Below are 14,425 nucleotides of genomic sequence, written 5' to 3'. Positions count from 1 at the left end.
TTTACATATTTCAATGTTATTTACTTGTTTCAAGTATTTTAAAATTTCCGCAAATTATAAGTTTATCACAAACATCAAATATTATTTAAAATATTCTGTTCTGAAAATTCTAGTAAGTGTTTAATACTTCTCAATCAAGATTATTATATTAAAACAAATTTGATTTATTTATTATACAAAGTTGTTTCTTTAACGAAAATTTTATGATTTTATAAAATTTTATAATATTCTTTAAAGATTTTTTTAAATATGATATTCTCTTATTTTGAGTATATAATGATTTTTTCTAGATTTTTTTGTAAGAAATACGTTTAGGATTATCATAAAAAAAAAATTCTTTATTAAAGGTAAACATTATACTTAAAAGAAACAAGTAAATTGAATAATCACGGTTTTTTAAAGCAGTAGATTGATTTTTTTTGTATGTACGTTCAGCTTTGCACAAAGCAAGCTCAATTTTTCGATCTTTCAATGAAAGAAAGTACAGGTAAAAGAAATCAAAGGGCCAAAGAAACAATGGGTTAAAAGCAAATCGTATACGCCCATAATTACAACTAATGAAAATCTCGCGTGTCTTCTTCTGTGAGAGCTCGCATAATGAGGTACGCGTACTCGCCTTTGTTCTCCGTAGAAGACGGAGAGACGTCTCGTGTGTCGAAACGGGCAAGGAGTCGTGAGAACATTTTTCTGACGAACATTGCACGACTAAAGCGAAACGCGAGGTACAAATGGTGGTGGATTGTGCAAAGAGGCACGGGTCTACCTCGCCGCTAACAGGATCATTTGTACAACCGTTTGGACCTCAAGAACATTGACGCAAGTTGTCCCGCCTTGCGATGTTGTTGGATAAGACTGTAGCGGTTTTGCGTTGTTGCGCAGAAAGTTCGTAATTCGTTTATTGTAATATTTAACATTTTCACGCGTAATACTCTTCAAAGTTCGTCTGTTACATAATATGTCATTATATTTTACTAATTTATAATTTTTCTCGATATTAAGCAAACATAATTCTATTATCTTAATTCTATATTTTACTAAAACGCTATTTCTATTTTATAAACCATTCCTTTTTGTTTTTGTTTCAATCAATCACGTTAACATTAGAACGGACTATATTTTAAAAATCATTTATCAAGTCATCATTAACATTAGATGTAGTGACTACAAATTTTTTACTTTATAAAATCATGAAATCTGAAAAGTATTCACGTTAAGTTTCTGTTAAGAGTATACATAACAGTATATATAAATTTTTATTAATAGTATATATAAATTTTATTCTATTAATAATTTGATAACGCAAAAATTATAAGAAAGTTTAAAGTCTACGCCTCTTCTTTTATTTTTAGAATCATTATTAAACCACAATAGTTAATTTTATTAACTATCAAGTTTCGGCATCCAACTCACCAGTTTCATTCAACACGGAATCCAATCCCGACTGTCTCAGGTACTTTGCCATAGCATAGAGGCCCTCTCTTTTCAATAATGTAGCTAGATTTTCCTGCGAAGTTTGAGACTTAACGGCTTCCTCCGCCGAAGTCGACGAGGTCTCCGGGGACGAATGTTTGGAGAAATAGACGAAAGAATTTGGCGTGTGATGCGAGTAAGACGTCGGAGTCGTTGCCGTCGTTACGATTTCGTTCACCGGTGCCATCGTTGGGATGAATTGGCTCCTGGTGGACGACGAGTACTTGGTAGTCACCCTCGGAATATGATCCGACAGGGTCGTCTTCGTCGGGCCAGGATTCAAGGAGTTGTACACGTGGCCCGTGACGCTGGACGCCGAGGTCACGTATTTGTCAGTCGTAGACACCGAGTTCGGCGATACCGTGACGTAAGGAACATATTCCGTTGTCGATTTGCTGAAAATTTTATTTTGTTGTTCAAAATTTTTTACAGCATTAACCCTAAAACACACACATAGATCTTCCAAACTCGATCAAAATTTCGCTTGCTTCGTACAAAGAAAAAAAACGAGAGTTTTATTTTATAACTTAACAATATAAAACTTTTTAGCGTTACAATGTATGCAGATATTCCTAAATCTCAGTGTTTTAAAATAAAAAAAAGAGTCTAAAGATATTAATCTGAGCCAAAGTTAAAATGAGTCTTCCAGACTCATGGTTTATATTTTCAGAATTTTTCGGAAGATATGTGTTCTAGGATAAAACACGAATGGATGAAAAATGAAAAGAGATCAATTCGAGCTAAATGACAAACCGAAATCAAATTAATTTTATTTTAGTAATCAATGTGGTGCATAAAAATGAAATCACTCCAATAGTTTATTTTAATTGTTATAAATTAAAAAAATCATTTAGCTGATTATAAATTTATCTATGAATGCGAATCGTAGTAATAATTACTTTTACTGTATTAAATACAAATAGATGAAAAAAATGGAAAATATCAATTTAAATTAAATACAGGTTACAGTCGAATCAAAACCAAATTAATTATATGTATTTATAGAAATTATAAGTATGGTACACGAAATGAAATCAACTCAATAATTTATTTCGATTATTATAAAATCAAAAATCTATTTAGATGAAAAATAAACTGTATGAATGCGAATCACTGTACACTGAACCAAAACTGTACGTAAATACAATAAAATATTCATTGAATTATGAAAAAATAATGAAATTTGTCCAATGAATTCTCATCATGATTTTAATCATCATGGTTATAAAACTATTATTAGAATTCATTGCAAAAATGAATATATAATTATATAAATGAATCCAGTTATTGCATCAATGAATTAACTACATTAAGTCGGACATTAAATCGGACGTTAATTAATGATCATTCACTGGACCAAAAATGACAAATTTTTTTCAGTGTAGTAATCACCTTTCGCTGTATCTGGTCGAAGTAGATCTGACGGTAGTGGGTCTGAAGGTCGCCGCCGTCGTGCTGATGGAGTGAACAGATGATACCGGCGTCCTCGACGTACCAGTGGACACTATCAGATTTGGATCGAAGTTGGATTCGAGATGTTCTAGCGTGGAAGACTGCGTGGTCGGTCCAAGCGAGCTGGGTGGTAGCTTCAGTTCGCCTTTTTTGATCTTCTCGACGATAGATTCGACGTCACTGCCGCTCTCCTTGTCGTTGGCATTACCCTTGACACCTTGCACTTTGTAACTACCGTCCGGCTGCTCCTCCAGCAGGACGAACGTGACTTTTTTCGCCGGTAGATTCTGGATGATCGGTGTCTTGCCGACCTCCTCGAGCTTGCCATCGCTTTTCTGTCGGATGACTTCAAAATCGGCGCCCGGTGGCAGTACGCCATCCTTCGTCAACTCCTCGAAGAGCGCTTTTGGAGGCTTGATGGTGGTCGTCGAGGACGGCACAGCCGATGTTAGAATGGTGGAACTTCCACTAGGTGAAATGGAAGATAAGCCATTTGGCGCGTGGATCACCTGAATTTTCTTGCCGTTCGGCAATATCAGATCCCTGGTAGTGACATTCCTAGCAACGTCATCGTCATCGCCAGACTGGGCTAGAGCGAGTTTGAGTTGCCTCAACAACAGTTCCCGCTCGGACGGTTGAGAGCTCCTGCTTCTGCCGCCGGAATTCTGTTTCGTCGTGCTAGGTTTTTCGGTCTGATAGATTATCTTGATCTGCGGCTTCGATTTGCCTTGCTGCAACAGTTGACTCTCTTGCTCTTGGACCAGGCTGAGCAGGTTTTCCGGTATATCCGTCTCTCGATGAGTATTAGAAGTAATCAAACGTCTGGCCGGCGGAGGTGACTGTGTAGTAGTGGTGGTAGTAGCTGTTGCAGTTGTACTCGCTGCTGTCGTTGTGTATTTCTTCTGATGGTTAGCAATTGCTTTAAGAAAAAGCTCCGCTTCCGACGGTGTGATACGTCGCGCCGTTGGCGAGGACAGCAACAAAGGCACGGAAGTGGTGCTGATGGTAATCGGGGTTGATGTCGTGGTCGGTGGAGGTGGAGGTGGCGTAGTGGAGGTGAGCCTCTGAAGTTGCTGAAGCCGCTGCTGCTGCCGCTGCTTCTGGAGCAACTCCAGCTCACGCTGCTTTTCGAGATAGTCCTGTAACTGTACCGTCTGTTGATCGCTGAACAGTGGCTGTGACAAGTCTTGCTGAAGATTTTGGAAGCCGTTCTGGTTGTACTGATTGTATTGCTGTTGCTGCTGATATTGTTGCCGTTGGAATTGCGGCGATTGTATACCGCTCTCACCACCATTCACGAAGTTCGAGGTACCGAGTTGTTGGGCGATCTTTTGTTGTTGTTGTTGCAGAAGCTGCTGCACTTGTTGTTGCTGCTGCTGTAACTGTTGCAATTGTTGCTTCGCTCGATCAACCTTGTATTTGGCCAGGGAGGAGAACGGCGTGCTGGATTGTGCTTGTTCGAACGTGGGAAAATTTGCCCGCGGATTCTTGAAGTCCTGAGCGGGACGTTGCCGGTATCGTTGCTGGTGTTGCTGCACATCACTCAGGATCTGGGCTTGTTGGGAAGCCGAGAGACGAGGTCGCGGATCGTTCACGATGCGGCCCTTGAAGCAAACATTTAACGAATATATATTGCTTGTTCTTTTCAGAAAGAAATAAAACATAAAAATTTTTTGGGGATATAAACGATCTATTTAAAGTTAATAATTATCTCTATTTTATTCATATTCCTTTTCTGTTAAAATGATTCAATTTTGTAAAGTTTGGGGTATTAAAATGCTGCGGTCATTGCTCTCTATTTCCTTTGCGCGATGGTGCAATATCTTATGCAATATATTTTTGCACATTCTAGACATAAGCACGTTAATACAAGATTATATAATACTACTATGACATTTCTGGTGACATTTATCATTAATTTCAAAAAGAGTTCATGACAACACGTTCCTAAAGTTGAATTATGACAATTATTGTTTTCTCCTAATAATTTTTTGATGCTATAGCAATACTATAACATTTCTAATAGCATTTGTTATCAATTTCAAAAAGAGTTAATGACAACACGTTCCTAAAGTTCAATTATAACAGTTAGCGTTTCCTTCTAATTTTTTAATATTGTAACAAAAAGTTTACACGAGTAAAGTAACCTTTAGACTCTTTAGAGTAAACTTAAAAATATATAGTACTATCACAGACGTGGAAGTAAAAATTTGACAATAAATGCAATAAATCTTTCGTATATTGCAGAGAAAGTATACTAATACGAAGGGTATGAAATCGTTAGTTTCGTTCGACAGTTTTCATAAATTATCCTAGTTAATTACTTTGCGAATTACGTTTTGCATTTCCACTCTATTAAGATTCTCCGTTGGTTAACGTGCTGTATGACAGCAAGATAAAAGATGATAAAAGCGAAAGCAAATCGAATTCATGCAATTGACGGCAGTTCGGTGTATGTCACAAGATTTATAAATTATCATAAATTTATACTTCTACTTGGAAACCAAGTGGAAAATTGATGAGAAGATTTATTCTCGCGATTTAGTAAAAGTTGCTGGACACGTTATTGAGTTTATTCACTTTTACAAATATTCAATTTAAATCAATATGTCAATACGTACTTTATAATATATGATATTTGTTATTTTTTGGATAAATGATTTTTTAAATAGTATTCCTTTAGTTTTTATTTCACTTTTTATGTTCAGCACAGCAAAGAATGCATTAAAATATTATTTAAAAAATTTTTATAGAACGATCATTTTTGTGATTAATTATAATTATATACATATAATTTATATAAGGTACGATGAGTTTAGTTTTAGGCCGACATTTTTTACGAGAAGAGCCTAGACCTGTTATTACGCTATTTATATAATTCCACAAAATTGACAATGTTAATAAAGAATGTAATTAATTCTCAAATTTTAAATAACAATTAATGATTTGTAGAGAGAAGGAGTTCGTAATTAATGAAAAATGTATGCCTAATATGCAGGGTGTTTCAAATTTACTTTGAACAACAATTAACACGTTTTCAAAGATGAATTTTGAATTAATAATTTTTTACGATTACAGCTTTTGCTGTAACAAACTAAAAATATCCAGGTTTTACTTTTCTCTAATTATACTGCGTATCGCTAATTCCTGCTTATTGATTCCATTATTATCGCTTTTATTATTGCGGTATAATACTGTGTACGGCGCGCTCTCAAATTCATTGTTGCTTTTATTGTGCGCGCGAGAAAGATGCGAATAATTAACGTGGCCGTAATTAAGAGGGGCATTGTTCGATCTTCCTTTCTCCTGGGTGCCTTCTGCCATCGTCAGACCCGCTGTGAGACAGGTCTTCTCGCGTCCTCTCGTAGAAAGTACGACCTACTGCAGTTTCCATTTCGCACACATAACGACTTACATATCATGTTCGAGTGGAGATCGACGTGTGTACTGGTTCTTTATATAACAACACAGCCCTGCGGCTAATATCCGCGTTTTGCATGATTACGCGTCTTCTCGCATGCGGTTCACAGCTGTCGCATTTTTACAAGACGTTTCACAATATTATTATTCAGTGGGGAAACCGTTGAAATTTTTTTTTTTCTATAACTTTACGAGATAGTATTTAAATGTTATGCTTCCTGCATTTTATGGTGAAACCGTCGCCCAATGTTGCAAACAGAATACGCTGTTTCTCAGAAATTTTTATTATTATTCGTAGACGAGATTTAGAATAGACACTGACGGTTAAAACAGCAGTTTAAATAGTGAAAAGTGAGATGATGCAAACGACTCGTTCGCCAGGAATTTCAATGTATGTCAACAATGTTCCGCTTCGTGTTTCAAGTCAATTACACGTATTCGATTTCATTGACATTGACATTAACGCCAAGGAATCTGTTTAATAAGCGTTCACTGCAATTAGCCGTAATTCTTCACGTCAATATTAAATAACGAATTTACATTATGATCGTTTTTCTTAAATAAATAAATAATCTATCTATAATTTCTATGTAATTTTTTTTCAAAATTTTTTCTATTATCAGAAGCGACGATAAGATCTGTATGTAAAAGCTTAATGAATATGCGAATGCATAATATTTTGACAAAAAATTAAAATCAGTATAATATTTTACTTTTCATATTAATTCATACCAAAATTTTTCTATTGATGTGGTTTTTAATAAATCATGTCTGGTATGCTAAATAGTTTTTGTTGGATTGACAAGTGCAAGGTGATTGATACTAGTTTTTCAATATCACAGTCGTATTAGTTTAACGTCACGTAGCGTAACGAAATAATTTCATAGACGCACGCAAGGAACATTCTCTAAAATTATTCGCAACTATATTTCATGAGTTACGTCTTTCTCACACATCTATTATAGCTAGTCTCAAATTTTCAGCTGATGGTCGCAAATCGATCGATTAAGAACAATTAGGAATTGCATACTTCTCTCTCACAGCAGACACTGTGACACTTTGTTAAGTGTCACGAGCTACGATGTAACGATAACGCGTCTGTTTCAAACTTTCTATTTTAGCACGTGCGAATAGAAATAATAAATCCCATATGTTTTGTAAGCGGTTATACTTAAAAAGTAGCAACCTTCGAGTGCTGATCGCTCGTTCGCTAAGCGATCGGATTAAGTTGCGTGTCGATGAGTTACACAGATTCCTACGCATAATTACACTTTCTGCAACAATGTTGCAAGCTTGAAATGCGGCAATATCCTGAAGCAAGCGTTAATAAGATCAAACCGGATGTATAAGTGTCATAAGAGGTGCATAAATGATAAAAATAATATTAAGATGAAAACGTAACATAAAATGTTATAGAAATGAAAATAAAAAGATATAGTTTGCCAGGCAGCGATAAACGTTACAAGTGTTTAAGATTTATAAAGATTTATAAATATTATATAGATTTATTTTAAGATTTATAAAGATTTATAAATTTTATATAGATTTATAATAAAATAGAATTAAAAAAATTCTAATCAATTTAATTTGAATTTATTTTATTTTTTATTTTACGAATTTTCAATTCTCTTCATAATTTTTAATTAAATTCTAATGGTTCTTCATATTTTAACGAACGAGAACTGTAAATGTGTTTCGTGGAAAATGCGCACGTTCCAAACTGCGGTGCAAAGAATTTTTTAAAGCCTTTTCCGGAATTAGAGCTCCGTCATAGCCGCGAAAATGAGTTATCTGGCAATTTGCACGATTGCCTCGAGAAATGGTCTGCTTCTGTCAGAGGATAATTGAGGCCTAGAAAGCGACGGAGTTCAGAGAAACTTTGGAGTACTGTAGCTTTTTGAATGACGGGGCTGTCCTGTTCGACGATTCATAACATGTATTTAAATTTTGTGGAAATTCAGCTCGGATCAAACCAAAATTGGAAATCATGTCAAGTTTGCAATTCGATGAGTAAAGCTTTGATATAAAAGAAAGGTGTAAATGCTAAAGATAAAAAGTATTTAGGATATTCGTAAAAAAATTCTTTTGCAGAGACAAACTTGAAGATTAAAAATAAATGTACATAATATGTACATTTAATGTCTGTTACATAAAAATAAAAATTTTAAGGATATTTTTAAGGATAATTATAGGACATAATGTTTTTCTTTCATGTCTTTAAATTTAATGTGAAAAAAGTAATGTTTCTTTAAACTCCTACATGCTAAACTCCTACATTTCAAAGATACTCGAGCATCTTGAAAACAGGTCGTTGCTAAGAGTCTTTCTCGAAGGGGACGAATGCAATCGCCGTAATGCCTCGCAGCCCACAGTTAATCACTCTGTTACACACACTGACTATTAGCAAATATATAAAAAATTTGAAGTGGAGCGAAGTCAGGCACGTGAATAAATGCCTTTCAATATGCTCTACCTACACGTGGATAAATAAATGTTAGAGAACCGCGAGAACGAGTTTTGATAGATATAAAATAATCGTTATCAAAAACGCTTATCAAAAAATATTATCGCTGGAATTATAACAATTTCCGCGTCCGATTAGAAATAGAGCTCTGACCAGTGCGGCTCGTGAAATACAATCCTCTCACTTTCATGCCGTAAGTCGACCGCAATTCGTGGTCGGTCAATACTATCCGATTCTCAAAAATTATTCGGTGAACAGAAAGGATAATTAATAAATTTGTACCAGTATAAATTTTGGAATAAATACAAAATTTTCAAAATTTAGCCGCTAAATTTTTTTAAAAGCTTTTTCCAGCTTCTCAATTTTCAATGTTTAATTAGATTACATCAAAGAAGTAATTACTCAATTAGATAAAACGTTGTAGTTATTCAATTAAATAAAAATTTGCTACAGCTGTGCTCATTTGCAATTACTAAAATTTCTCTTTCGTTGCAATGAAACAAAAAGAAACTCTTAATATAAAATATAAAATAATTCCTAGCCTTGTGTGCCATTAAATCTGTTCACTTTTCTATAATGTGTAATCCACTGCAAAAGAAATTGACTACAGCGGGGGAAGTAGAATAAGTCATTAAAAACATATAACGCCACAGAATCCTCTTACTTGCTATGCTGAAGCGATTATCGTTTCTCCTAACGGTCCAAAGATCAAAGAATAGATCGAGGACGTTTATATGCCCAGAAGGAGCTAAGAAACCGCACTCTTGGGTTAAACGCGTTCTCCCTTTTTTTTTCTCTTCCGCTTGTGGGAAACTCGCAGCCACTGGACCGCGAGTTGGCTTTTACGATGATCGTGCGCCGCTTAATTGCGCGAGTAGACACGGATTGTGTATAGCCAGACACGGCGTGAGATCATACGTACATTTCTAACTTATATGCCATATCTGGCGTATCTCTCGACGCAAATTTATGTCCCGTTCTCATTCGTTAAAATACGAAGATCGATCAAAACAGTTTGATTAAACATTATAAATAAGATCGAAAATTTGGCAGGAGATTAAGAAAAAAAGACAAGTCCAACTGAACTAATTCAAATTTGCTTTTGAAATTAAATTTTATTCAAATCTTCAAATATTTATAACGTTAATCGCTGTCCAACAGATTATACCTTTTTATTGTTTTTACGAACTTTAACCGTTATTATGTCACTATGTAAAATTTTCAATCTTAATTTGATTTCATTTTTATAATAATACATGGAGAAATGATTTTGCCGCAACATCTAAAAATTTAGTTATAGATACAAATCGGAAAATAATTTTATTGAACTATCAAAATAATTATGTAAGACTCTTAAGCTGATTGCTAGAACATAATATAAACTTGTTTGCAACATTATCATTATGCTTGAATTTCCTACATAATTATTTTCGATTCAACATAAAATTGATAAAATATTTCTACAGAGAACAAGATGTAAGTTCCACACAAGTATTATCTCATCGTGTTCTGTAAAGTTGTTCAAGCGCGCGCGTGCACAAATTTAGCGAAAATCAGGACATTATAAGTAGATAATATTAGATATTACTGCACTACTCTTATTTTATACTCATGATTGCATAATTTGTTGGCATGCACGATCAAACGTGTGCATTCACTGACTGACGTGCAGTGCCGCATACTTGGCTTGTGCAACAAGTGTTCCTTCACTTTTTGAGCCGAAAGAAAATGTTTCCTCATAAAGAGGATTCTTTCGGCGATCACGATAATAGCAGACTAGTTTTCGTAATATCTTCGACCAATAAAAATATCACACATTATATAACTGAAATTATATTTAGCGTTTACGGGACTAATTATAATTAATATACATTATCGGCAAAGTTTTCTCTCATATCGCTGACTTGCATTAATTGAGTGAGAATGGTTGTCGGAAACTAATGTACTTTCTGACAAAATAATGCAATGTTACGCGCCAATAGAACAGTATTTATTTTATAATACCCCAAGATAAACTTCCAGAATGACTTTTGGCCAATAAACTGCATCACTGTATCCAATTAAGAATCAATAGTATCTACTTTCATATCCTGCTCCGAAAGGCGCTGCCTTTGAGCTAAGTGTTAGCTTTCCGCATGAAGTAAATCCAATTCCGTAGTAACATTCCTACTTTCATTTAAAATGTGTTTCACACGTCCTTTGTGAATACCCACGAGCAACGGCGTATTGAATTGTATTGTCAGACTGTGTTTGAAGAACTAGCAATCAAGATATGGCAACAATAAAGTTAGAATTAGGTTTAATCAGATAAAGTATATTTAAATGTACTTGAAATCTTTGTTCGTGTTTTTTCTCAAAATTTTGAAATATTTTCACAGCGTGACACATTCAATGGTCACTGTTTAATTCACGTTCACAATGCTCGTAGGCATTATTTTTTCTTATTTATAACATTTAATCAATAACTATAATAATAAGAAATACTGTAATTTACTTACAAATTGTGTCAGTTACATTTTTGTAATAGTTCTTTACGTAATTCATACTTGTGTTCCTAACATATTGATCTTACGTTAAATTAACACAAAAATTTGGGTGAACCGTTTAGGACATATGAAATATGTTAAATTTAACACAATTTTCCAACTGTGAATACTCAAAGAAGATGGTAGGATTCTCTCGTCAAGAATTTAACTTATTTCTATTGTGTGATTATTGTTGAAGATGACTCGAAACGTCCAAATTAAATAAATTGAAGATTTACACATACAAATTTGTGCAATGCTTACAGCATTTCACTCTCATTAGTCCGCTGTTGACTTTTAATTTTTTTATATTTTCGAGAGTGCGTACAATTTTAAATTACTATTTAAGATTGTCTTACTTTTTTAACTCAAAGAAGACTTCTTACATTAAGACAAGCACAACGATATTCCGATTATTTTATAGCATAACGTTAAGAAGTTTCTTCACCATCCTACTCAGTTTAATCGGGAGATGAAAATTTCTCTCGTAACAACAAGCGGCGTGTCCTCTTACCTAGGAGGATCGACAAGAGAAATTTCACCCCGGGGTCATTCGGAATTCACACTTTCCGTTTCACCGTTTATTACCAGATGCCAACACAGTGCATCTTTTTATGCGGGGGAGAACGAATCGGAAGCGATTCTCAAGGCGGTATCGCGCACGAACGAGAAGAAAAGAAGAATCGCGCGGAAATTGTCCGATTGAAACCAGAAACGTTTCGTCTGGAAAATTTTGCACGCGAGGAGCCACGCTTTCGAAACTTGTAGCCGACTTCCTACGACTCTTTTATTACCGCTGGATCATTAAGTATGATTGAATGCACCTGCGATACATTTCCTATGTAATTAATAAGTACTGTACGGTTAGCTTATTGAAGTAACACTGAAGTTACATTGTGAGTTATATCATTAGAAGTTATTTTATAATGAAATTTATAGATTAAAAAATCTTTAATTCAATTAAATATCTAGTGTTGTTCTTAATTTAATTAGGCTAATTAATTTTTTTGGACATAGATTAGCTTCCTATTTTTTTCTATATAAAAAGTATTTTGCGAAATAAAAATAACTCATAGAATTTTACTTTTTAAATAAAGAGATAAAAATAGCACAAAATTGGAATTCGAGATCATAAATATGATGTGTATAATAAATAGATTCTGTCACTATTAAATATACATATATATCAATTAAATATATATATATCGATACTGTCGTCGGAACAGGTTTTTTCCTTTGCGGAAGTTATTTACCAGCAGCGATATACGGGTTATGCAGTAAAAGTGGGTAAGGAGAGAAAAAGATGAGACAAAAAAAAAGTTTAACCTTCACTTCGTGTCCACCGAAGAGAAATTGATTAATGGGGCAATCGAGACGACGCGCGACGTATCGCCTTGTGTCTCCATTTACAGGAAGTCCGAAACATTCCAATTCCGCCTCTTATTCAAATTTCGAGAAAGTTCATCGATGAATGAAGGATCACAGTCATTTGGAATCAAAACTGTAACTTCACCAAACAGAGAAAATTTCCAATTGAATATTCTCGTAATCATCTTCGTTAATTTTTAACTCGAGAAGATTCTAGGAAGACAAGAGAAAGTACGATTAAGAACGTAATAAAAAAGGGTACATATTATTTCAAGGCTGCTGAAAGAGACGTCGGGAAAAAGGATACAATATATTACAGTTAAAACTCTCTTACATAGAAGAAAATGATGTTGTATTAACAACATTTATTAGCCAATAGCAGTCTAATTAAAAATAATGTTATGATCAATGACGAAATAATGTTATGATTTAATGAAATAACATTTTATTAAAATAAGAACAAAGCGTATTTGTTTCATCAATCCTGTTATTGATTACGTCTAGCAAAAAAGTAGTTTACAACTGTTGCAAGATTCTTTAATATGCATTTGGTTAAATATTTAGATTTAATAAGGGACTAAAAGCAAGAACCACAGGAAAAGAACAATTTTATCGAAATATTTAAAATTTAGATACAGATTTAAAAATAATTTTGTTGGAAACCATCAAAATAATTATGTGTGAAATTCAAGCATAATAAGAAATGCTGCAACTGATATTCTAATAATCAGTTTAAATGTCTTATATAATTATTTTGTTAGTTCAATAAAATTATTTTCAGATCTGTATCTAGCTAAATTTTTAGATACTTCAGTAAAATCATTTTTTCCATGCAATCATATAAATAATCTCACAATTATAAAAGTATTTTTTTCTGTTAAATGCAGCTAATAAATAAATAATATTTTCAATTAAATTGTTGATTATGCTGTTAATTGAACGTTCATTTATCGCGTCTTATTGCAAAATTGATCGATGAGCACCTTCCGATACAGATATCGTGATCTGTTACGCGGCGTGTTACTCGTCACGCTCTCTTCGATCGCTCGTAATTTGTCTTAAGCAGTATTTGATCGTCTATGCCTGTTATTAACGTTTGATCAATTATTAACGATCGAGTGACTTTATCGTGCCGAAGTCCGGAAAGTGAAACGATGCGGTAACAACTCTGATAGTTCTCCCTCGCGATATCGAAACGAGCGAGATTCCTCGAGGCTCACCGGAGAAAAGGCAAGAAATTAATTGCGCAAAAATGATGATCTACGATAGGAGAACATTCTTTGCAGCCGCGTTTTTCTCGTAAACTCCGTGATGAACTGTTGCGATAAAATTAATTACAATCGCGAGACGGATTTCTCGGTGTTGATGTAGGCGTTCAGACGACTGCTTTTACAAAGGAAACGCTCGATAATTGTAAAATGTAATAGATATCTCCGAGAGCGTATATGCCATCCACATATTACCCTAAATGATTGTTTCTTTGCGGTAATTTAGTTCTGAAGGAGTAATCGAGTGGACGTTTGCGTAAGATCGTAGAGATGATGAGCTCGCGTATAAGATCTGTCCGGTGCGACGTGTCGAAATCATAGTGGACTGTTCTCGCGGCGGGATATTTTGTTAAATAGCGTTTGCGCAAAATAAAATGGATCGCTTGTTGGCCAATTGACTCCGGATAATTTGTCCGTATCGTTACGATTACTATCCGAGATTACATTGCGCGAAAATT

The 14,425-nt window shown here is 34.4% G+C and overlaps 1 protein-coding gene across 2 annotated transcripts in view; it reads right to left on the bottom strand.

Annotated features, from left to right (window-relative positions):
* Positions 1-14,425, bottom strand: part of LOC108726461 (uncharacterized) — a 29,459-nt gene that overhangs the window by 4,719 nt on the left and 10,315 nt on the right. For both annotated transcript variants that reach the window (XM_018454047.1, XM_018454048.1), the window contains exons 2-3: positions 2,863-4,526; positions 1,411-1,865 (exon numbers count right to left, since the gene is read on the bottom strand). In XM_018454047.1, the coding sequence (XP_018309549.1) occupies positions 1,411-1,865; positions 2,863-4,526 (2,119 nt within the window). The remainder of the gene's footprint in view (positions 1-1,410; positions 1,866-2,862; positions 4,527-14,425) is intronic.

The sequence above is a fragment of the Mycetomoellerius zeteki genome, unplaced genomic scaffold (assembly GCF_001594055.1).
Source record: "Mycetomoellerius zeteki isolate Tzet28-1 unplaced genomic scaffold, Tzet1.0 scaffold421, whole genome shotgun sequence".
NCBI classification, from domain to species: domain Eukaryota; kingdom Metazoa; phylum Arthropoda; class Insecta; order Hymenoptera; family Formicidae; genus Mycetomoellerius; species Mycetomoellerius zeteki.
Note: the sequence above shows the minus strand (reverse complement) of the source record. Positions and strands in the feature narration are given on the sequence as shown.